Source organism: Lepidochelys kempii, chromosome 1 (genome assembly GCF_965140285.1).
Source record: "Lepidochelys kempii isolate rLepKem1 chromosome 1, rLepKem1.hap1, whole genome shotgun sequence".
Taxonomy (NCBI): Eukaryota; Metazoa; Chordata; order Testudines; family Cheloniidae; genus Lepidochelys; species Lepidochelys kempii.
Window position 1 is genome coordinate 118,505,646 of NC_136380.1, and position 25,951 is coordinate 118,531,596.

Below are 25,951 nucleotides of genomic sequence, written 5' to 3' on the forward strand. Positions count from 1 at the left end.
AAAATAGGATTCTAGGTCACCACAGAACTGTATCATGCTCGTGGGGGTGGAGGGGCAGAAGGAGAGGCCCCGATATAGGACAGCTTCTTCTGCTGGGCTGAGAGTATAGTTGGATAGGTTAACAATATTGCTGGGTGGGTTGAGGGAACCATTGCTGTGGCCCCTTGTAGCATGTAGTAGTTTAGAAAGTTTAGTGTCCTTTTTCTTTTGTAGAGAAGCAAAGTGTGCGTTGTAAATGGCTTGTCTAATTTTAGTAAATTCCAGCCACGAGGAAGTTTGTGTGGAAGGTTGGTTTTTTGAGTATCCAGTTCTGAGAGCTCATTCTTAATCTTTCCCTGTTTGTTGTAGAGGATGTTGATCAGGTGATTCCACAGTTTCTTTGAGAGCATGTGGCACAAGCTGTCATAGAATCATAGAATAGAATATCAGGGTTAGAAGGGACCCCAGAAGGTCATCTAGTCCAACCCCCTGCTCGAAGCAGGACCAATTCCCAGTTAAATCATCCCAGCCAGGGCTTTGTCAAGCCTGACCTTAAAAACCTCTAAGGACGGAGATTCTACCACCTCCCTAGGTAACGCATTCCAGTGTTTCACCACCCTCTTAGTGAAAAAGTTTTTCCTAATATCCAATCTAAACCTCCCCCACTGCAACTTGAGACCATTACTCCTCGTTCTGTCATCTGCTACCATTGAGAACAGTCTAGAGCCATCCTCTTTGGAACCCCCTTTCAGGTAGTTGAAAGCAGCTATCAAATCCCCCCTCATTCTTCTCTTCTGCAGGCTAAACAATCCCAGCTCCCTCAGCCTCTCCTCATAAGTCATGTGTTCCAGACCCCTAATCATTTTTGTTGCCCTTCGCTGGACTCTCTCCAATTTATCCACATCCTTCTTGAAGTGTGGGGCCCAAAACTGGACACAGTACTCCAGATGAGGCCTCACCAATGTCGAATAGAGGGGAACGATCACATCCCTCGATCTGCTCGCTGTGCCCCTACTTATACATCCCAAAATGCCATTGGCCTTCTTGGCAACAAGGGCACACTGCTGACTCATATCCAGCTTCTCGTCCACTGTCACCCCTAGGTCCTTTTCCACAGAACTGCTGCCTAACCATTCGGTCCCTAGTCTGTAGCTGTGCATTGGGTTCTTCCGTCCTAAGTGCAGGACCCTGCACTTATCCTTATTGAACCTCATCAGATTTCTTTTGGCCCAATCCTCCAATTTTGTCTAGGTCCTTCTGTATCCTATCCCTCCCCTCCAGCGTATCTACCACTCCTCCCAGTTTAGTATCATCCGGAAATTTGCTGAGAGTGCAATCCACACCATCCTCCAGATCATTTATGAAGATATTGAACAAAACCAGCCCCAGGACCGACCCTTGGGGCACTCCACTTGATACCGGCTGCCAACTAGACATGGAGCCATTGATCACTACCCGTTGAGCCCGACAATCTAGACAGCTTTCTACCCACCTTATAGTGCATTCATCCAGCCCATACTTCCTTAACTTGCTGACAAGAATACTGTGGGAGACTGTGTCAAAAGCTTTGCTAAAGTCAAGAAACAATACATCCACTGCTTTCCCTTCATCCACAGAACCAGTAATCTCATCATAAAAGGCGATTAGATTAGTCAGGCATGACCTTCCCTTGGTGAATCCATGCTGGCTGTTCCTGATCACTTTCCTCTCATGCAAGTGCTTCAGGATTGATTCTTTGAGGACCTGCTCCATGATTTTTCCAGGGACTGAGGTGAGGCTGACTGGCCTGTAGTTCCCAGGATCCTCCTTCTTCCCTTTTTTAAAGATTGGCACTACATTAGCCTTTTTCCAGTCATCCGGGACTTCCCCGGTTCGCCACGAGTTTTCAAAGATAATGGCCAATGGCTCTGCAATCACAGCCGCCAATTCCTTCAGCACTCTCGGATGCAACTCGTCCGGCCCCATGGACTTGTGCGTGTCCAGCTTTTCTAAATAGTCCCTAACCACCTCTATCTCCACAGAGGTCTGGCCATCTCTTCCCCATTTTGTGATGCCCAGCGCAGCAGTCTGGGAGCTGACCTTGTTAGTGAAAACAGAGGCAAAAAAGCATTGAGTACATTAGCTTTTTCCACATCCTCTGTCACTAGGTTGCCTCCCTCATTCAGTAAGGGGCCCACACATTCCTTGGCTTTCTTCTTGTTGCCAACATACCTGAAGAAACCCTTCTTGTTACTCTTGACATCTCTGGCTAGCTGCAGCTCCAGGTGCGATTTGGCCCTCCTGATATCATTCCTACATGCCCGAGCAATATTTTTATACTCTTTCCTGGTCATATGTCCAACCTTCCACTTCTTGTAAGCTTCTTTTTTATGTTTAAGATCCGCTAGGATTTCACCATTAAGCCAAGCTGGTCGCCTGCCATATTTACTATTCTTTCGACTCATTGGGATGGTTTGTCCCTGTAACCTCAACAGGGATTCCTTGAAATACAGCCAGCTCTCCTGTCAGCATAGTCTGTGTGGTATGTAGATTGTAATGGATTTTTTACCTTCAGTCCTTTTGGTACGATGTCCATCTGTTTGCATTTGGAAAGGAAGATGTCTGTCTGTATCCGTACAAGTTTTTTCATGCAGTTGATAGATTTCCACTCCATACGGCTAAATGCAGTGCCTTGCATAATGACAGGTTTCAGAGTAACAGCCGTGTTAGTCTGTATTCGCAAAAAGAAAAGGAGTACTTGTGGCACCTCCTCCCCCCCCCCCCCGACGTTCTGGTTCAAATGGCCCACCTTGATTATCATGCACATTGTAGGGAGAGTGGTCACTTTGGATGAACTATTACCAGCAGGAGAGTGAGTTTGTGTGTGTGTCTGTGTGTGTGTGTGTTTGGGGGGGGGGGTGAGAGAACCTGGATTTGTGCTGGAAATGGCCCAACTTGATTATCATACACATTGTAAGGAGAGTGATCACTTTAAATAAGCTATTACCAGCAGGAGAGTGGGGTGGGAGGAGGTATTGTTTCATGGTCTCTGTGTATATGTCTTCTGCAGTTTCCACAGTATGCATCCGATGAAGTGAGCTGTAGCTCACGAAAGCTTATGCTCAAATAAATTGGTTAGTCTCTAAGGTGCCACAAGTACTCCTTTTCTTTTTGCGAATACAGACTAACACGGCTGTTACTCTGAAAGTTGTTTTTGTTTTGTTGTGTCAGGTCTGAAGACAGCCACTGTTGGCAGTGCCAGATCCTATGCATGAGACTTAGCTAATCCATCAGATTCTGACAGTTTCTTCGAATCTGACTTTGAAACACAAATTGGTTCCAGATTTTACTTAGAAGTCCAGTGTTCTCCAGCGAAGCATTAAATGGAATCTCTGCCCAACTCAAACTCCTTTAATAGGTTCCATACCAGACTCAATAGAAGGGAAGGCTTTTCATCTAAAGAACAGGTTTCTAAAAATAGTGCAAGTGGCTTTGCAAATTTGAATTTGCCAATCCCGGAAGGTGATTGTCATCCCGAGTCTCATGGGCAGACTACCACTTATGTAACTCTCTTTGATTCTCTCAGAATGAGACTGATGCAACATTGGAAGTCTCAGGTCTACACATCCAGAAATGGTGGAAAAAGGTTTGTCAGGACAGGGCTAAAATGGTATTGATTGATTGCCCTAGCTCAGCTGAGACAGCAAGGGAACATAGACCTGCTTCGGCTATCAGATTGTACATGTCTTCCTGTGTCTTCAGATCTCTTGTCACAGCAACAAGGCAGTATCCTTCATCCAGGTCTTCAGTTTCTTCATTTGACAGCCTGGGCTATCAGACTTTGACTAATCTTGAGCAGTTTCATTCCTCATTGATGCAGAGCATACTGCTTAATTTTAGAAAACTGTGTATTAGAAAGTGTTACTGAAAATGAGCTAGATTTCTTGCTTGGATATGAGGAAAATCTGATTCTCCAGAGGCAACTTCCATACCCTATATTCTGGAATATGTACTGAACTTAAATCTGAGTAGTTGTCTAATTCTTTAAAAGTTCACCTGACGGCTATTTCAGCTTACGTTCTGGTCAGTAGTAGATCACCAATTGTACATAATTCTGCTAAAAGATTCAAGAAGGGGTTACCTAATGTGTCGTTCCATCTTGAGATCTTAATCTGGCTTTATCTATGCTTATGAGATCACCCTTGAACTTCTTGAGGGAGTGTTTTTATTTATCAAAGTGGTCTTCATTACTACTGTAACAGCCGGAAGGGTCAGTGCATTAAGTGCCCTGCTGGCTGCCCTGCCACTTAAGATTTTTTAGAGAAGGTGGTTCTTGGATCTGATCCCCAGGTTTTTACCAAAAATAGTGTCCGAGTTTCATGTGTCAGACAATTGATTTACTTTTGTCTTCCCTTCTCCAGCTTATGCTAATAAAGGGGGAATCTCCATTATATATTTTAAATGCCAGAAGAGGTCTTGCATATTATTTGGATAGAATGAAGAGTTTTAGGAAGTTTGGTTTGTTTAATAATACATAGTCATAGTACATCTGCTCAGTACATCAACATTGTCATAGTACATCTGCTCAGACTATTTCCAGCTGGGTTATACAGTACATCCTTCAGTGTTAGAGACCAGCAGAAGTTCCTGTGCCTTGTGTGGTATGCTCTTATTTGTCTAGAGCTGTAGCAGCATCTTTGGCTTGTCTTCAGCAGGTTCCTATTAGGGAAATTTGCAAGGCTGCTAACCTAAAAGTAAGTGCGCACACTCACTAAACATTGTGCTCTAGATCTAGCTTCTAGAGTGGATGCTATATTTGGCAGAGCAGTTTACAATCATTAGGGCTCTGTGCTTCCGTGACTTCCTTCAACCTCGGTTGACTTCTGCAGTGTAGCTGATCCCAGGGCTGCCCAAGCAGCTGGCCCTGGGGACAGCCATAGCAGCTGCCGCTGGAACGGCTCTGCGGCCAGCCACTCTGGCGTGCCCACAGCCAGCCACACCAGGCGCTGCTGCAGCTGGCCCCAGGAACTGCCTAAGCAGTGGCCAATGCAGCTAGCCCGGGGACCACCTGAGCAGCCACAGGTTGACTGTTCCCAGCAGCGGTCCCAGGGTGGCCTTCCATAAGTATTCTTCGAGATGTCACACATGTCCATTCCATAACCTGCCCTTCTACATCGGAGTTCTTTGGAAACAAGGAACCGAAGGGGCTGGGCACTCTCTACTGGTGCTGCAGGCACACTGCCCGACGGGCACCATTGAGGGGAAAATTTCCAGCAACTGTGCTTGGGGCACGCGCACCCTAGAGTGGAATGGACATGTGCAACACATCTAAAAGAATAACAGTTACAGAAGGGGGGGGGGGGGGGGGACAAGGAGTACTTGTGGCACCATAGACACTAACATTTATTTGGGCATAAGGTTAGTAACTGTGTTTTTGTTTTGTTTTTCCCCCTGCACACTTCCCCCATCTCAGTCCTGTTATGGTCTCTCTGAGTTACTGGTGGAAGGAACTGAGGTGGTAGAAGGTGCAGTGCCCCCCTCCCCCCATATTTTGCCACACAATCAGAATGTTCAGAAACTCTAAGGAGAGGTGAGAGGAGGGGTGCATGTGCACTCTGAATTGGCACTGCTTGAAGGTTCTACCATTAGGTGCCACCAGGTGGCACAACATCCGTAAGTGCGACTATGCAGTCATCTCCAAGAATTCTGGTTATAAGTAACCTTCATTTCCTGTGCACTATTTTGCTTTGCCATTGAAATCAAAGGGAATTTTGCATGACTGACTGTAGAACTTGTCCCCAAATTGTTTCTTTATGGGATAGCGTCAGTAAATATAATAGCTTACCACGTTAATATTTAAATAACCAGTTTTAACAAATTATGATTTACATTTTATAACTCCCAATTTTTAGACCTGGATGGCAGTGATAGTCGGCATGGAGAACATCTGTCTAATGGAAATTCCCACTGAAAACTTCATGGAAGACTCTCTGATTAGACTGCTTAACGAACTTCTTATTTAATTAGTATGAACTTTTGCCTAGTTGATGGGAAAAATAACAATGTAATTTATTTTACCTTGAGAACTTTTCTAGTTCATATTCCAAAAGGGCTAATAACTAAGCATTTTGTATAAAGAGGATTTTTTAAAACTAGTCTGTCTGATCCTATGAGAGATGCAATACCTCTGATACAAGAATTATTACAATGTCAGTGTGTTCCAGAGGGCTGTAACAAAGATGTAGACTAGGATGAGAGAACAGAATATAAAAAGTTTAATGGATAAATGTTGGTTACACTGTGTTTACGTTTAGCATGTACATAAAGCTGAAAGCATTTACAACACTACATTTTATTAAACCGTACTTGAAAAAAAATTACATTTTGCTGTAACTGGAGCTGGATGTTTAAGAAGCATGCAAAATAGATTTGTGAAAATATCAAATAATTTCTTTGATATTACATGGCATCTTCCACTCCTCCCACCACTGGTTGAAAAATAATTTATCGCAACTTTCTTAATATTGTTGGTTCTTAGTGTTTTCCAACTCAGAGCTGAGTACTTAAATTTTTCCAGCTTGTTAACTTCTAGCAGTAACAGTTGACTTCAGTGTCTTTGCTGGACAGTCTTAACATGTTGAGCGTGTTGACTTATCTAGCATTCATGTCAGTTACCTCCCTCTCAATCTTTAACTCAGTAAAACAGAGTAGAAAAGGGCTATTATGGCTAGGGAATTTATTTCTGTTTTAGACTTCCCTTATTTCCCTCTTACACTCTTGTTCCCATTTCCATGTACACAAGTTGGGATCCCTCCTTAAGATCTTTTTATGAAGCCTAGGGGTCTTTGCTTTTGTCCCATAAACTAGGAAATTCCTTTTGGCTATTTTCCATTATGACTTTGGGGTTGTCATTAGTATTTTCCTTTGCTAGATTAGCAGTATTGTGCCTTATAGTTGTGGGTGTTTTGGTTTTTTTTAAAAGCACTTATTACTAAACCCAAAACATCAAAGATGAAATATCAACCCCTTCTTTTTGACATCCTGTTTGGATAGTTACATACAATAGATAGTATAAGGAAATGCTAAATTGTTTTGTAAAGAACGACGTATGTTTACAATACTGTATACATTTTAATAGTGTTGAATTCTTAGGCTTTTAGTATTGTCATGTTACAAATGAATGTATATGGTACATTCCTCAGACTTTTTGTAAAGTTGCTTAAAGCAGTGTCTTTTGTCAGGCATTTGTTCAAGTGCACTTTGTTTCTAAAACAATGTGTATTTGGAATGTTTTTAAGAAAATGAAAATATGCAATCCTTTTCTAATTTGTATTGTGCTTCAATTGGAGCAGTAATTTTATTTTAGAATGAATGTTCCAGAAATGAAGGTTTTCAACTGAGGGGAAAAAAATGAGCATTTACTTTACCAAACAGTTCATAATCAAATATTTGTTTTTCCAAAATGTTCTCAGTAGTGATAACTTAAGATCTGCCTCCTCCTCCCCCCTGCCCAGTAGGATTGCCCCCTGGTTAGATTTCATGGAATAATTGTCAGGGCATAGTTCTCTCATTTCACCAGCAGGTGCAACTTTTGTGATGCCTCTATCTGATGAGAAGCACATGGGGAAGTGGAATATTTAATAACTAACATCCCCATCTCCAAACAATTTTGATGCATAGGAACCAGTATGCCTCCAAAGCAAGCTCATCTTTACTTCCAGGACTGCCTTTTTAATTTACTCTTTAATATAGCAACTGAGTCTTCTCCCTCTTCCTTAACACAAAGTTGAACATTCTTAGTGGATAAATGTCAAGAGGGTCACAACTCCAGCTCATCAGTCAGGAGCCTGTAGGAAGTTATCAGACACATTGGGAGTCTCCAGATGATGATGCAGATACCTGCAAGACATGGAATCCACATTGAAGGGAGCATTGTGGTGAGTAGTACAACTTCTATGTAAGAATAAGGCCCTACTTGAATTGTGGGATGATTGTCCAATAATTGCGGCTGAGTGGTGGACAAGAAGTAGGAAATCGCAGAAAAGTAATAATGGGCCTTTTTAAAATTGTGGTAATTTGGAAAATCCTATTTAAGAAAAAATTTGCTGGAACAATATAAACACAAGAATTGTTATGCCTAGTCATTTTTTTGATAACCAGACATTTTACTGCAACTATATTACAATCCATGTGCAAGGCTGACAGCAGAAACCCCTTGGGCGGCTGGGATCCCCTGCTGTCTGTCAGCGGCACAGCTGAGAAAATTTAGGTGGAACTGTAGCATTGTGGGATCCGCAATTTCTGCAATATCCCGAATTGAGTAGGGCCTTATATATAAGCCATTAAAAAGTGAAAAGGAATGAATAGATTGTCTGCTCACTTGAAGAATAGCATGTAAGATTGGAGAGAAATGTGGCAAAGAAAGTTAAAGAATCTGCAAATTTGCTTATAAAATTTTCAGAGGAAGATTACGAAGCTGTCTCACAGCATACCTGCACTGTAGCACTCTCTGCTGGCCAAGCATGGTGCTCCCGACTTTCCCTGGCTCAGTTTCCCCTAATGTGTCATCTGTACATTCAATGAGGCCCAATGAAAATACAAGCAAAACGTCACCAGAGAGTCTTAGCTGGGAGATGATCAGTCTTAGTTTATCCATTTCAACCTGGATCCAGTGCTTCCTTCCATCCGGGCCCTGTACTAGCAGGGTTCTCTCAGCATAGGTCTCTTCACTGGAATCAGGCCTCTTGCCACTATCTGAGGAGAATCCTTTCCCAGAGCCAAGGGTCAGCAGAGCTATATCAACTGCAGTTCTTCTCTGGAGCAGTGTGTAGTTCCTGACAAGCTGGGCTTTCTGCCACTGTTTGGGAGTTCCTTGTCCCTAGAAGAGCACCTTCTGGACTCCTTGATCTGGTGAGCTCTCCTGGGAGCATATTTCCTCAGGAGCTTCCTGTTTCTAGAACACTTTCACCCCCCAGCTGAGCCCTGGTAACCCTGTATCAGGCTAATTAGCTACCAATCAGCCACCTTAGATTTAATTATGTCCTGGTGTGTGTGGGTTGACTTCTCTTACAGGAGCCTGTCACAGATAAGATGACCCTTACTCCCCTTAAAGGGCCAGCCAACCATTGTCAAGCTGTTTCAAAACATTAAGTTTGACTGATTTAGAGGTGTTGTCTTGTAGAGCATAGACGTGGTATCAAGGATTCCTGGCATATGTTTTTAGCTCCGCCACTGACTTTTTGAAACCATAGCCAAGTCACTTGCAGACAGAAATTCAGAAACGTCCATTAATTTTGTGCAACCCAATATTTGAGTGCTCAACTTGACACCTTGTTGTTGTTCAGAGGTGCTGAGAATCCACAGCTTCCGTGAGAATAGTTATGGTGTCCCTCATAGCTGCTTAAATGTATATAAACTCATTTAGGATTTATTGTAATTCTGATTATCAGTAACAATATCATATGATGCAATCATAAGGGATCCTCCTCTTTTGCTATGCCAAGCTTTGTAAGGACTTCTGTGTTGCTGAGGAATGATGACAATAAAAGGCCGAATTGCAGTGTCTCCATAAGCAGTTTGCTCTCTTTGGAAGCACAATGACAAAGTCTCCTGAAGCGAATTATTAGTCTGACCTCAGTAACCACTTTTCTAGAGGTAGGTGGAGAAACACAGGTGGTGGAAGAAACCCTCTCTGGACTTCAAATGGTAGCAAAAGACTGTCAGAAACCTCCTGAAATATTTCCCTTGTCGTAAGTCGATAAGCAGTCTAGTGTTACTATGTAAAGTGACCTCCTAGATCAGTGGCTTTCAATCTGTGGTTTGCAGACCCTGGGGTCCGTAGACTAAGATTTCCAAAGGGGTCTGTCCCTCCATTTGAAATTTTAAGGGTCCACAAATGAAAAAAGTTGAAAACCACTGCTCTACATAAATGGGCTAAACAGTATTAGAATTAACTGAGGTAGATAGATAACTGAGAGATCTTGCCTGTCCAGAACACAGGACTTGCCATATTGGATCAGACTGATAGAGGACGAGAGAGAAAACGTTGTACCAGTATTTAAAAAAAGGTAAATGAGAACCTGGGAAATTACAGGCAGGTTAGCCTGACATCAGTCCCAGACAGTATCAGGGAAATGCTGGTATGGGACACAATCAGTAAAGAAGGCAGTGTAACTAATGCCAATCAATATTTTTTTATGGAAAACAGGTATTGTTAAGAAAGCTTGGTATCTTCTTTTTAAATAAGATTCCAGATTTGCTTGATAAAGATAACTGATAAAATATACTTCGTCTTCTGTAAGGCATTTGACCTAGTCTTGTATGACATACTGATTTTTTTAAAAAGTACTATTCAAATTCAACCGCTCATATTACATGAATTAAAAATTAGTTAACTGAAAATGGGGGGGGGGGGAGAATGTAAATGGAGAATAGTCACCCAATGGGACTGTTTTTAATGAGATCCCACAGGAGTCTGTTCATTGCCCTGTGACATTCAGTATCTTTTAGTGATCAGGAAGAAAATATAAAATCATTACTGGTAAAAACTTGCAGGTGACACAAATTGGTAGAGTGGTAACCGGCCCTGGATCGCATGGTAAGAGTGCTTATTTGAATGTTTTTAATACAACCATGTGCAAGATCATACATCTAGGAACAAATAATGTATGTTACACAGAAAAGAGTTGACTATATCTTTGAAAGTAATGACTGGAAAACAAGGTAGTCACCTGAACATGAGCTCCCACTGTGGTGATGTACCTAAAAGGGTAAATATGATCCTTGGGCGTATAAACTGATGCATATCTAGTAGACTGATAGATTCCAAGGCCAGAATGGATCATTGTTATCTAGTCTGAGCTTTTGTATAACACAGGCTACAGAACTTCCAACGTAATTCCTATTTTTTAGAAAAACAAGGAGTGAGGAGGTGGTATTGCCTCTGTATCTGGCATTAGTGAGAATTATTGGGATACTGTGTCCCGTTCTGGTGTCAACACTGCAAAAAGGATGTTCACAAATTGGAAAGCCTTCAGAAGAGAGCTATAAAAAGATCTAAGGTCTGGAAAATATGCCTTTTAAATTGAGCTTTTTTTAGTCTCAGTATATTTTATCCATGAGAAGGTTGAGATAAATTGATCATGGTCTGCAAGTAGTTACATGGGGGAGTCAAGACTAGTTGTGTGTCTAAAAGGTATGCTATAGTTCCATTAGAAGTTATGGATTTGATCCAGAAATTATTGGATGAAGTTCTTTATCCTGTGCGAAGCAGAAAGTCAGACTAGAATGATACTAGTCTATTCTGGCCTTATTTTATGAATCCATTATCCGGGTATCTTGTCGCCAATATTAGATGCTTGAGAGAGGGTACCAAAACTCCTGCAATAGTTATGGGATAACCTGCCATGTGGGAATGTTTCCTGTTAACCCACTAATGGCTAGAGGTTGTGTGAAACCTTGAAAACCATGAAGATTTATATCCCTTTCACAGCCCTTTATTTTATTTTTTAAATTTACTACTATAATTCTAGCACCTTTTATAACATATCAAATCCCATTTTGAATCTTTCTAACCTCTTGGCCTCTATTATATTGTCAGTTACATAAGCTGTGGTGTGAAAGTTCTTTCATCTGACCTCCCACTAGTTTACTGGGACTTCTGCCTCACTTTTTCCCTCTGTAAAATGGAACAATTGTGCCTTACAGGGGTGTTGAGACTGTTTAGAGAGCAATGTTAGTGATTTTTATATTATGGCTGCAGTTGGATGCTTTGCCAGCTCTGGTTAGGATAGTTATATAACCCCAAAGCAGGCTTCTTTTCTTTAGAGGAGAGTTTTGATAAGTTTACTATGAACAATGCCAGTAATCTTGAGACTAGATGTACAATAAATTAAGGCTGGCATATTCAGTGTGTGGAACCTAATCCCAAATATGGTACAGGCTACAAAGAACAATAAAGGTGCCCTAATGTCACACTTTAGAACCACTCCACAGCATTTGGCAAAATTGGGAAATTGTGCTCCAGAAAGCTCCAAATAATAAGAGTGCTGCAGATCATAAGGGCAATGACTTCATTGTGGAGATTTAAGAAAATCTAAGTTACCGGAGTTGGGAGGTTGTGTATAGCTTCCATCAGTGACTTTCAACATCATGTGCTATTTAATGCAGAACTACTTCTTGGTGGAAGACATGAGGTTATTCAATAGGGGAGCGTCAGATCAACTCTTCTGCCCCTGGGGAACAGAGTGAGCAACTGGAGTTTAACTTGGGAGAAAATGACAGTGCTCTTAGTAGATTCAACCTAGTAGTATGATGGAATTTGGTAGGTGCTGCCCTATAGATGAGAAATGTGGCAGCCAGCAGCTAAATGAACAAGTGCTATTTTCCATTTTCTGACTTCAGCCACAACAAGCAGTCTCTTCCCTTTCATCAGTTCTACAACTTTCAATGCTGCACCAAAATAACGTTCTAACTTACCTTCTTAATCAGACTTTGTGCTATTTACTTAATATTCTCTTCTCTCATACAGGTGACATGGTGTGAAGATTCCAGAACTGGAAATATAAAAGATGCACATATATCAAGTTAATGTTTTCATGTATTCAAACTGGGTACTGAACTCTATTCTTGGATAACTTGCCATATGGCAAAATTTTGACCTGAGATTGTTTAAAGTAGGATATCTTTGATTGTTTGCATGTATCTGTGTAAGAGAATTCATTACCAGGGAACTTAATAAGTCCACCTATACTCTAATTGGACAGGGATCTAATTTAGTAGGTATCACTTATACTGTATTCCATCTACAACATGGTATTGCTGCATTTTTAATTAAAGAATATATTTCAGTCTGAAAAACGGGATGAGAAAGTGGAACTCCTACTGAATTAATGAAATACAGTAAGTAGTCATGAGAGCTTTAGTTTTTTTCTTAAAGCCCTAAGTCAAACTTAATTCAGTTAAGTTTGCTGTTTATGGTGAAAGACTATATCTGCAAGTAATTGCTAGATGAACTTGCTCACTGAGTTACCATTAATATTTGAAGGTTTCTTGTTCTTTCAGTCACCAAGTGGAATCATCTGATATGATTAATGAACGCATTAAAAACTTAACAGGAAAATGTGTTAGTTTTGAGTCCACTGGTGGGACTTTGCCTTTGACTGGCAACTACAGGGGCTGCTTTGGTCTAACGCTTAGGAAAACATTCAATCCACAGAAATAACTTGTTCAAACTTGATTGATATTGAGCAAAACCAGAATGAGTAAACTACTACTCAAACTGTTTGACTTTGATAATGGCAAGCCTAGTGCTAACTTTTTAATAAACTTGGTTGCACTGATTGGATACAGTACATCAAACTTTTTTCATTGTATACTTTAAACTATTTAAGAAAATGTTGAATTAAAGAAATCAATGTTATGTATTGTGTATTTAAAAAGTTATTAGTAAAAAACCTAAAATCCTGTAAGTTGTATGGGCTTATTAAATGTAATGGTATTTAAAAACTTGACTGCTTTCTTAACCTTATTATACCAGCTAGCTTTTAATTTGCTTCACATACAACTGGCTCTTCAGCTTCTTTCCTAAAGATGCTAGAGTTTCAACATTGAATGCAGTACTGAGAAAAACTTGTTCTTTACTCCTTGGTAGGAACACAGAGGTGTTGTACTAGTCTTTTATCATTAAATCTGGGCTCAGATCCTAGGTGAGAGTTACAGGACCCCCCCCCCCTCCCTGAAAGAACAAGCCAGGTGCAAGTCCTGTATGGCCTCTCCCACTTCCTTCTCAGTCATCTGCTCTGGGGCATGAAATCCTTCTGAAGCTAGATGGGAGGAGGGACTAGTATAACAAGAACAGGAGTACTTGTGGCACCTCAAGACTAACAAATTTATTAGAGCATAAGCTTTTGTGAGCTACAGCTCACTTCATCAGATGCATAGTAATAGGAGTGGCTGGGTCATTACACATTGAATCTATTTTGTGAAGTTAAATATCCTCACACCTTGTCAACTGTCTAAATGGACCATCTTGATTATCACTAAAGTTTTTTTTCTCCTAATAGCTCACCTTAACTAATTAGCCTCAATTTGTATGGTAACTTCCAATTTGTGTGTATATATAATCTTGCTATATGTTCCATTCTATACATCTGATGAAGTGAGCTGTAGCTTACAAAAGCTTATGCTCTAATAAATGTTAGTCTAACATGCCACAGGTAGTCTGTACCTGCAAAAAGAACAGGAGTAACATAGCTGCTACTCTGAAACCTAGTATAGCAAGATTGTTCTAGTCAGCTTGAGATGGATGCATTAAAAATTTGAGGAAGCTTTCATGCCTGTAATCCTTACAATTAAAAATTCAGATAGGGAGGTCCTCAAATACTGCATTTACCCATGCTATGATATGGACAGGTCTTTAAGGTGTGCACACAGAAGGTCCGTCTAGTGTAATGGTGAGTTTTTGTGAATTAGGCTTCTACCACTCCCTTACTGAAGTGGCATGCTACTATAGAGAACTATCTACCATGTGCAATTTAAGCAACCCTGTTTAAGCTAGGAATGTTTCAGCCTTATGCCTACAATCAGGGCTGTGTACTCTGCAGCACATCAGCAGCAATATTGATTTATTCTATCACTATCCCTTGTTTCTACTCATCCTCACATGGACACAGCTACCCACAGAACTAAGCAATGTGACAGATCAGTTGCCAGGAAGCAGTCACCTTCCCCAGTACCATAAAAGAGAATCTATCAGAGGGGCTGCTGAAAGCAACAGTAAGATGGGCTGTGTTAGAGGCACAGCCCCCAGACTTGAGGGATTGTTACACTCCCTCAGACCAGGCTTTTAGGGTTTCCTCAGAACCAGTCTGTGGTACTGCCAGACGCTTCAATACCAGAACTCTTAGTCCTGGCTCAAAGTGTGTCAGGTCAGACTGCAGTACCAAGAGCACCTCCATCTGCCTAGGACCAGACAGCAGTTATGCTACAAGTGCACTGAACACCACAGCACTCTCCTTCAGGGAAGCAGCTGATACATGGATAACACCTGAACTACAGTGTCTTTCCTTGGATTATTTGAGTCAAGTCACCCTCAGAACAACCCAGGGAGCCAGTCAAAAATTTTGCTGGACTCCCATATTCCTGGGTATGATAGTCTTTCACAAATACCAGCTCAGCCTTCAGAATATCCTCCCTTCTCAGGATTCATCTTCATAGGTACCTAGCAGTGATCAGTCACCAAACCCTTGGCCACTCAATCTCAGGTTAAGGGTCACCCTGAATAATTATTCTAGGATGAGGAATACTTGTGGCACTTCAGAGACAAATTTATTTGGGCATAAGCTTTCATGGGCTAAAACCAACTTCATCAGATGGATGCAATGGAAGATAGATATATATATATATATATATATATACACACACACATACAGAGAACATGAAAAAATGGGTGTTGCCATACACACTGTTACAAGACTAATCAATTAAGGTGGGCTATTAGCAAGAGGAAAAAAAACAAACACTGATCCAGAAGTCATCTATTCCAGGACAGGCCCAACAAAGAAAGTAACAGAATGGCACTAGCTGTCACCTTCAGCCCCCAACTAAAACCTCTCCAGCACATCAAGGATTTACAACCTATTCTGAAGGACAATCCCTTACTCTCAGATCCTGGGAGACAGGCCAGTCCCCACTTACAGACACCCCCCCCAACCTGAAGCAAATACTCACAAGCAACCCAACAAAAACACTAACCCAGGAACCTGTCCTTGCAACATAGCCCGTTGCCAACTGTGTCCACATATCTATTCAGGGGACACCATCATAGGGCCTAATCACATCAGCCACACTATCAGAGGCTTATTCACCTGCACATCTACCATCACGTTCCAGCAACACCCCTCTGCCATGTACATTGGCCAAACCACAGTCTCTACGCAAAAGAATAAATGGACACAAATCAGACATCAAGAATTATAACATTCAAAAACCAGTCAGAGAACACTTCAATCTCTTTGGTCACTCGATTTCAGACCTAAAAGTCACAATTCTCCAACAACAAAAAACCTTCAAAAACAGACTCAGAGAAACTGCTGAATTGGAATTAATTTGCAAACTGGACACCATTAAATTAGGCTTGAATAAAGACTGGGAGTGGATGGGTTACTACACAAAGTAAAAACTATTTCCCCATGCTAAATTTTTCCCTACTGTTACACCTTGTCAACTATCTGAAATGGGCCATCCTGATTATGACTAAAAAAGGTTTTTTTTTCCCTCCTGCTGATAATAGCCCACCTTAATTGATTAGTCTCATTACAGTTGGTACAGCAACAACCATTTTTTCATTATCTGTGTATATATCTTCCTGCTGTATTTTCCACTGCATGCATCTGATGAAGTGGGTTTTAGCCCACGAAAGCTTATGCCCAAATAAACTGGTTAGTCTCTAAGGTGTCACAAGTACTTTTTTTTTTTTGCTGATACAAACTAACAGCTACCACTCTGAAATCTATTCTAGGATGCGTGCAGTGTAGTTGTAGCCATGTCAGTCTCAGAATATTGAGACAAGAACTGTTGATGGAGTAACCCTTCACGATTACTTTAAAGATTAAAAGGAGTGATTAGCATGTTGCATCTATATTTTCCCTAGAAATGTAATTTTTTTTAATCTAAACCTCTACAGGTACCGTGAATTTATTAAAAAAATTGGCATGATGGAATTTGGAGTGACATCACTCCCTCAGTTTCAACTGGCAGTAGCAATTCTAAGCTTGCTTAGCATGATTTGAAACAACTCACTGAACATGTTGGACATTCTCATGTTCTGTCCTTCCCCCTCCAAGCTTATTTTTCTTGGACAGGGGCATCACATAATTCTCCAGTAAAATTTAAGTCCCTTGGAAGTAAGCAATGCTTGCACTTTAGGAGATTCTTCCATTAAGGATTATTGTTCCTTAGGCTTAATAGTCAAGGACAGAAAATACGGTGTGTCCAGTGTCAAAAATCAAAACAAATTCAAGATAGTCTAGTATCAGAAAAGCAATATTTATTGCCTTGCTTTATGCATAAAATGCTATTTATACAGTATTAAACCAAGCAATCCACTGATTTAAGTTTAAAATTTATACACAAAAAAGTAATGATACAGAACATTCAGCTGACCGCTGTTTCGCCAAATTTTGAAAGGGTCTTATTTTGAAGCTTTTGCCTCCGAAGGGTTTTCCCCAGTATCCAATGTCTTCAGCAATCTGAAAAGGCCAGCTGCTTCTCGTATCCGACTGAACTCAATACAAAATGCCTGCACTTCTATAAACAAGTCCTGTACATTAATAATTTTGTTCCGGATCAAAGACTGGAGAAAGACACAAACGAGACGTACCAGGCGGTTCTGAAACAGAAAAGGTCTGGCTTTAATATCTGAAAATATGCCCAAGCAATTCTGTTGAAGAGTCTGACCCTTTGTACTGGTATTTTGTGACAATTCAACTAGAATTAGTTATATCAGTTTACCAACCTTTTCACTTCAAGATTTATACAATCTGCATTTAGCCCTTTATTTTTCCCGTCTGCTGCCCTATAATGAAATGTTAAGGATAGGGAGCTGGACATGCTCTTCAGTCCTGCATGAAATTTTTTTTACTGATTGTACGAACTAGGTCCTACCACTGTACACTTACTTTATACGTAGGTGGCATGGCTACCTCTTGGGCAAAAACTTGGATCTGAATACAAGATTTCCACAATAGAGTGACTCAAGAGGATATTAAATATATGTACTGAGCATTAAGGATAACTTAGTCATTACTTTTAGGAAAAAGAACTCATTTTAAGAGTAATGTTTCCTAAAAGAAAGAAATTATTGCAGAATAATTTCTCATGCTAGAGGATGTAGAATTTGTGGATTTTTTCAGACTGGGAGGAATTTTAAAAAGCTGGGAGCCATGCCAATCGCAGGGCAAGAAGGTTGGAAATACAGGGTGCTGCCTCATTTGCTAAGGTTTTGAAATGCCACACATTAGCCCTGAGAGCCATTTTGTTTCCACTTCAAGTGTAATTCTTTTTTTGCATAGCGTGTCCTTAGAAACAGAATGCCTTCTGTTTATTTTGTTAACTGTGGGCACTTCCCTTTGCAGTACTAAAAAGTGCAGGAGATTCTGGAGTGTTTCTCTGATGACAAAGCACAGCGCTATGCAGAAATAAAGTTAGAAGTGGAAGGATCTGGAAGCTTGAGGACAGGGAGAAGAGGTAAAAATCTAATATGTGGATGGAGAGAAGGGTACCAAGTGAGAGATCTGACTCTCTCTGACACCATATAAAGTCCTGAATAATGTAAGGGAAGCACTGTACAACTACTTTTCTACTGAATGCATGAAGTACTCTGCAGAAAATTAAGACTACTACCTGTGCGCCTATAAAAATACTGAAGGAACAACCCCTACTCAATCATATGCTTATTAAACATCAGAATTTCATTAAAGCGGTATTTTACTTCTTGAAGTCACAATTCGTAAAGAGGGAATATGTGAATTCCCAATGTAGTCACCTTATTAAATCTCACTACTGAAGATGCCTCATCTTGACTTTTAACCAAGTCATTCTCAAATACCCACCTGCATGTATTTATCCTTAATTTGTTCACAGGTAGAGATGCAATTGGAGATATAAAGGTGAATAAATTCAGGAGGGAGATCAACTGCTGTAGTAAGCCTGTTAAATGTAAAACCAGCTGATTAATGTACAGATAAAGTAGCAAGTTAATCATCCATCGTACCATTAAACAATGGACAAGTATAGTTACCCTCATAATTCAAATTTGTATACGATTCATTGACAATCCACTGTAATGTCTAAGGGAGTTGTCAAAAGACCATAACTCCAAACATTTTAGTTATGTCCAATAAGTGCGTTGCACTAGCCGGACACCAACATCAAAAGGCAAATCTATTTTTACATCAAGTGCAATATAGAAATTGGTTTTATTTAATGTTACTCTCTAGATGTCTCCGTGCAGGAGGCCTACGTCAAAGGCACCCATGTGATCTTTACTGTCTAATAAGCAGATGCACTTCTTACACCCTACAGAAGCTAGTGATGGGCACTGCATGCAGAGCAACAGAAACTCTCAAGTTACTTATCTGAGTAGATTAGAGCTTATTTGAGCGACAATTTCATACTGTAGCAAGCATCAAATGCAATTGTGTATATCAGCATCAGAGATCAAGTTCTAGAAGCTGGAACACTTCTTCTAAAATACACAACTGGAACAGCATTATTTTGTGCTTCAAAAACGTTAGTTTGCCTTAGTTTTTTTTCAGGGTTCTAAATTTAGAAATCATGGGAATTAGATCATCATTAATATCTGGATTTCAAAATAAGTTCAAAAGACTTTAAAATGACTAAACATGTTAATCACACTATTGGTGTGAAGAACCAGAAGTGTCTCACCAAAGAGCGAGCTAGAGAACATTTTTTTAAAATACGAGAAAGCAAGAGAGCTTGTGCTTTCAGAATAGTGCTATAGACATAATATCTTCAATCACGCAATACATGTACTATACTAATGGATCATTAAGGTGTACAACTGCCATCTGACTTGTTTGAAGGGGACTTGTAAGTTGTTTTCAAGTTGTTTCAATACCCACAAAGTAAGAGAGGTACTACAACTAAGGAATGATCTTACATCACATTTGAAGTATGCCAGTTAGATGCAGTTCTGCAAGATGCTCCAGCTTGCACTAGACTGCTGTGCAACCAGTATGGAACTTTGCTGGATCACAAAGGTTTTGGCTTTTTAATGAAGTGGTTCGGAAGACTGGAGCATGTAGGTCAGTAGGTGTCTTATCATAAGACTTTGCAAGTGTTTTTTATATCCCACAGGACATTTACTTTACCTGATTTCCCTCACCTCAAACTTCCCTTTTGACACTGCCAACCATTTTAAATTTTATGGAAAACTCCTGCCCTGTATCTTTTGTGGGGAGGACCCTGCCTGCATCAGAACTGATGTGATTTTCACTGTGCCGGGGGGGGGGGGTACCCATTTACCTACTGCCATTCCTTCCTAAAGCAGAGCAGAGGCCCTAGCAGCTTGATGGCTACTACCTCGAAGTGGGTAGAACTGTCAACTCGGCAGCTTTAGGGAAGGCTTGGTACTTATACTGCGCACCTGAGGACTGATTCATCAACATTGCAGGAATGGAACCAGGTGTTTAACAACTCCTTGAATAGTATGGAACGCTTCACAAATTTGCGTGAATAGTTGAAAGACCAAGAGATGGGGAAGAAGTTCCAACTACTTCTCATTTAGCTTGTAGCCTCTGGGAAACTTTCAGGTTAAATACTTAAAACATTTTACTCAGGAGACTAATGCAGATCAGTGTTAGCAGTTTTTCTTTTTTAAACATCCAGAAAAGTAGTCTGCAGTGCTGAAGTGGGGACAGGAAGGAAGAAAACTACAGGGTTTGGCATGAGGGGAAGAAGAATTAGGCTTCTCATTCAAAAATAGTTGCTTAATGCATGAACATACAAGCAAGCTACATATCACTACAGTAACATTTAATCATGGGTATGAAACCCAACTGGTCAATTACAATAGATCTGGAAGTCAACATCCAAGCCTATTATAATAAAACTTCTCAGAACATACTTATCTGACAGTAGTTTGTCCCAACTAAGCAAATTTGAGTGCATCTCTGATGCCAGAAGCAAAAAAAAAAATCAGCTGTATTATAGGTGGGGTTGGTAGCACTTCAGAGTAAGGTAGCACTACCCTTCCCATTAAGACCCTGTTTTCAGTTGCTTATAACTTTGCCAAACTTTAATATTTGGGCTGAAATTTTACATGCTGGATGTCTACACCTCAGCTTGATTTTTTTTTAAACGTTAACCAAAATAATTCAGCCATTTCCAAGAATGAGACAAGGGAAAAATAAGTTTTGCCCATGTTAAAATATTCTGGTGACCTTTTCTCTGATGCACTCCCCTGCCCCCATGCTTTGGAACAGGGACTTGAAATTTTGGCAGGGGGTGACCTTCATGTCAAACACTCAAGAGTCACAAAATACCTGATTTAAGGTTGCCTGTGCAGGCTTAATTTGGCTCCCTTGTGTGTATGCATTATGATACAGTATTTTTTCCACAAGACCCCTGGTTCATTTAAGGCACAGGAAGGATGATGCTCACTAAGTGAGCAGAGCAGCTGTTCAATATTTTGTTTTATACTCATTGTTCACTATGTGGCCCTTAAGTCTTATGTACTGCATACTATTCAAACCCTCCTCTGAATGCTCAGCACTTCTGCAAATCAAGTCAGGCACCCAGAAAATGAAGAACACACAATTAGTGACGACCTGCGAAGGGTTTGGTTCAAGTGACTTGTGTAGCATCACACAGGAACTCTGGCTGAGGCAGGATACAATTCTCCAACTGCCTTAACCATGAGGTCATCCTTTCTCTTCACTACACACCTTCCAAGTTCTGCAACGAATGAGGCAGGGTTCTAGATAGTCTGTTTCACTACACAGCCCTGATTCCAATCCAGAGCAAGTACATCCCGTGCACTGAAGGAGGTGGGGGTCCTGTGGAAAAATTGTATGTGATCATGTAAATAAAGACTATCAACGTACAGGCACAAGGGGGCCCAATTAAAGCTGCACAGACCACTTTTATTCTGGCATTTTCAAACTCTCGAGTGTGACTTTGCTTTTATTTACATAACACACAAACTAGATTAAATTGCAAAGAAATGCCCCTGCATAACAGTTCTGTTGTACCCATCGTATGCAATGGAGCTTTGGCTCTAGAAGTTTACAGCATCCATAAGCGTAGCATTATACAGAGGCATCAAAATCCATTGCTGTCAGTGTCTCTAAGTAGACTCTTTTAAAAGTAACACATGATCTAGCAGAACCTTCTGTTAAAGAATCACTGCACTGACTCCAGATGTAGGACTTTTCCCTCTATAGCAGGTGGCACAGCTCTCCAGCTGACTGAATGAACAAGAACTGTGTGTTTCTTGTTGCTCCTGTTCATTCTGCCTGCTGCAAAACAGTAGAGATAACAGGGGAGGCGTCTGAGGAGAGAGAAAGCGAGAAACAAGGAAACGAGATCATAACTTTACCCTGGTAGAAGCAGTACTTCCTCAGACTCACACTAGTAGTAGTTTTGGTATTAAAATGCTCCCAGATTGTATTTCCATAAACTCTAGGCAAAAACGACAATCTCACCCTTCACATGCTCTTGTGGACATCTTCTGATTCTTCTCTTCCACCCCAAAAAAGTCATTCCAGTTAAGATGAGCTGCTGTAAAATCTCTCTATTAGTGCTTCCCCATAGGCCTCAGGAGTATCAGTACAATACTATTCTAAGAGGACTAAAAATGGCATTGAAATCTGTCTCCAATTTCAATATCAAAGGTGATCAATTTACAAGTGAAGTTTTTTCACTACTCCTCTACAAACTTTACATAGCAATGAGCGGCGGGGCTGTTTCATTGTTGTGTAGACTTCTGAGATGGGGATAGAGCCCAACCTCGGAAGTCTACACAGCAATGAAGCAGCCCCACAGCCCCTTTGCTGTGTAGACAGATATACCCTAGGAGAAGTTACGTTCTTTATTCCACACACACACACGTTAAAAATGGTCAGTGACCTAAATTAAACCCAATGAAAGCAAAGGTACCTGATGTAACTGAATGGAATAATTCCGATGCACAATATGAAATAGAATCTGTCTCAGTCTTGCAGGACTAACAGTAAAAACATGAACATTTACCACTTGTGTCAGGTACAGAGTACACCAGTGGAACAGATTTGTTAAATAAGCTAGTGCCATTTCTACAGTCTATTTTGGAAAACAACAGTAACTAATACTATTTCTGAATCTAATTATTGCAAGACCCCAGAAGTGCACTATTCTGTCATTTTGTGCATTCCTGTAGCAGATAAGTATGGCAATATTAAAACGTTTACGGCTTATTGATTAGCAAATCTTGAAATGTTAAAGATAGATTTTTTTTTTAAAGGATACATTGTCACTTTCTCATATGAGTGCTGTTATTCATAGAACTAGCTGCTCTCTAATAAGGATGCTTTTGTATATTAGATGGTGGTTATTAGGCAAAAACTTAGTTTAAAAGTTTGTGGTGATCAGATAAATTTTCATAAAGTTGTGAAGACTGAAAAAAGCTTATTCCTACTAAAAGTGTTCTCTTGATGTACACAGATGATACACAAAGAAATTTTACATATAAATAATTGTCAAGTTCAACATGAAAATGAGAGAAGCCACAACCATTCAAACTAAATACATTCACTGTCACGTGATTTGATTTACAACAGCACAGAAGAGTTGATTTTCTTTAGAAATATAAATGTAGAAAAGTAAGAAACTTCTAGTTAAGCATAACATTCTACTGAGATTGCCATTAACCCAATAGAACTACACTTTTTTTATTAAGAGGTGGGATTCAATGTGAATTTCAAATAAGAAGCAAGATTTCAAGATTTGCCCTATTTCATTTGCAGAACAAAATGGCGGACACAACACTCATATCACAGAGGCAAAACCACTACTACGCACAGCCTTGTTTTAAGATATATTGTAAAATTATTTCTATGAATACTCCTACTGAAATGAACTGTGCCTCTCATGTTAGTGGCATTTCATGAAGAAGTGTTTATTACTTTGTTTGAATTAATTAGCAATATTACACCTTTCATTGAACAAACCCTTAAAAGGGATGAAACTAACTTGACATACAGGCAGTTTTGAATGATAGTGTTCAGACTTCTTTTGGCAAGAGGACAGGTAATTCAAAGCTGCTTCACTGCATTTTAGTGAGTCTGCTTATATAGTATAAATTGGTATATTTAGTCAGATGAGTTCAGCACTTTTCCAGCCAATGATCATGTCCTATGGTAAAAGAGCATAGAGGAGTCTTCTCTTCCCCCTTCTTGCTTTAATATGTCTGATTTGTGCACAAGGACCATCTTTTTCAGGCCAAAACCTATTTCAATGAAATTTGACAGCTATTTCCTAAACTCCTGCTAACTTTGGTACCCTTTAGGGGCACAGTGGAACAAGCTACTTTTCAAATCTGACTATACCACTATGCATAAAGCCACAATCAGTAAAACTCATCAGGTACTTCCTGTGAAACATTATGCTTTCATTTTTTTAAAAAACAGCACTGATCAGAGCACTCCAGTGCGAGAACTCACAAAGATAAGTTTAGATTTAAGAAGACAAGGAACACTTACCGATTTACAACTTCCATTGAATGTAAAGACATGTCCATGTTGACCAGGACAGAAAAATACTCTGTTATCTGACTGGACTGCATTAGCTTAAGCAACATTTCTATAGCAACTAAAGGATTATTTTCCACCAGGTCAGGCAGTTTGGCAGGAGTGAGGCCAATGTGGTAAACAAGCTTGGGGTCCTTTTCTAATTCTCCAAGAAGCTATAAAAAAAAACAACAACATCATTTTAAATTTGAATTAAACTGTACATGGTTGACCACACAAGGTGAACTAGAAACCTAGCCTGGATTTTATTATGACTTAGTTTAATAAAATATTCTGCCTTGTGCAGAAATTCCAGTGATATGAAGAACGACTCCAAGTTTCCTGTAATTGTCAACAGGTTATGCATTTTTTACAAAAATGATGTAGCCTGCAAAACAAAAGCAATAATCCATCTATATTATACAAAAGGAGAATAATTCTAGCCACTTGGATTTAAGTATTTCTTCTTATACATATTTTGTTTTCTTCTAATATTTCAGTTTCTGCCCCAGGGCAACTGCACAGAAAAGCCTTTAAAAGAAGCTAGGGTTTGAAGCTCATGGCAGTTAGTAGCCTTGTATGTTGTGGAAAAAATTAAACCCACATAATCCAAGTTTCATTTTTATCTCTTGCTCTAGCTCTTTCATTGAACCGGAAAATACACACTGTTTAACTGACCTTACCAACAACTTTGATAAGTTATCTTAGACAGAAAGAGATAGTTGTTCTAGAACATCTCTCTCCTTATACAGTACAATGATAAGATTAAGACCCATTGAAGTCAGTAGTAACACTCCGACTAACTTCAGCCAGACAAGATTAGGCCCTTAGCATTTCTAAATAAACATCTTATTGAAAGCCTCTGCCAAACCTGAAACAGCATTACTGCAACAAGGTTATCCTAGCAGGGAAATACTGTTACTAGTTACTAGTCACATTTTCCATTTGTTCAGCTAATGTCTATCTGCTGTTTCTACACACACTGCCAAGTTTTAAAAAATGCTTTCCTCACCTGACCATACACAAACCAAGACTCCGGAATTTTGGTATTGAGACAAGACAACTCAAACAATATTGAGATTTCCTAAATTTGGAGACAGTTTTAAGCAAGTCCACTCCTTGGCAGGACAAATCTTCAAACTTCTGGAGTGCCCACAGACAGATTAGTGCTCTACACAGGAGTTTAGAGAGTTTAAATCTTGTAGTGACACTTCCATCTTAGCACCTCGGGCTACTGTTTGTTTTGAGTTCCATCATTCTGCTTCACTGGGTCTGCTATGTGACTATTTTAATTTTATGTAATATAAATAGGCGTGGAAAGATTAGAATTTATCATCTGTATATGTTGATTTCACCATATATACAACAATGAAAAATATTTCCATCAATGATAACTGAAATGTACAGATAGGCCAACTTAGAACAATGCTGCTTGAGAACTTAAGAGTTTGATTTAAGGATATTTACTTTGTATATTTTGACATGTGATGCTGACAATTTCTGTTTTAATGGTTATGAAGCTTTAACTTTTTGAATCTCAAAATCTACTGTCATTAAATAATTACTGTCTGACCCCAAATGTTCACAAATATAGGAAATTATAAATTGATAAAAAATTTAAAAATGCTTAAATAAACAAATATTGATATTATCCACTGAAATTATTTAAAAAAATTGAATTCTGTCAACCCCAAATATTGAGTTGA

The 25,951-nt window shown here is 39.9% G+C and overlaps 2 protein-coding genes and 1 non-coding gene across 13 annotated transcripts in view; 2 read left to right on the forward strand and 1 right to left on the reverse strand.

Moving 5' to 3' along the window:
- RNF149 (ring finger protein 149) overlaps positions 1-12,802 on the forward strand; it is a 35,744-nt gene extending 22,942 nt beyond the window's left edge. Inside the window, exons 7-9 of one of the 5 annotated variants that reach the window (XM_073351899.2) lie at positions 3,545-3,744; positions 7,745-7,895; positions 12,488-12,802. In XM_073351899.2, coding sequence (XP_073208000.1) covers positions 3,545-3,549 — 5 coding nt within the window. In that variant the 3' untranslated portion in view covers positions 3,550-3,744; positions 7,745-7,895; positions 12,488-12,802. Of the gene's footprint in view, positions 1-3,544; positions 3,745-5,870; positions 7,896-12,487 lie in introns of all 5 variants that reach the window. The other 4 variants (XM_073351909.2, XM_073351894.2, XM_073351875.2 and 1 more) reach the window with 4 other exon arrangements.
- CNOT11 (CCR4-NOT transcription complex subunit 11) overlaps positions 6,219-25,951 on the reverse strand; it is a 33,148-nt gene continuing 13,415 nt past the window's right edge. For 2 of the 7 annotated variants that reach the window (XM_073351815.2, XM_073351796.2), the window contains 4 exons: positions 24,219-24,421; positions 21,896-22,030; positions 18,570-18,666; positions 16,986-17,347 (listed from right to left, as the gene is read on the reverse strand). In XM_073351815.2, the coding sequence (XP_073207916.1) occupies positions 17,150-17,347; positions 18,570-18,666; positions 21,896-22,030; positions 24,219-24,421 (633 nt within the window). In that variant the 3' untranslated portion in view covers positions 16,986-17,149. Of the gene's footprint in view, positions 7,858-12,435; positions 12,513-16,985; positions 17,348-18,569; positions 18,667-21,425; positions 21,537-21,868; positions 22,031-24,218; positions 24,422-25,951 lie in introns of those variants that run through there. The other 5 variants (XM_073351824.2, XM_073351853.2, XM_073351805.2 and 2 more) reach the window with 5 other exon arrangements.
- On the forward strand, positions 9,483-9,596 carry LOC140905649 (small nucleolar RNA SNORD89). The gene has a single exon (XR_012156895.1). It is a non-coding gene; the product is annotated as a small nucleolar RNA SNORD89 (small nucleolar RNA).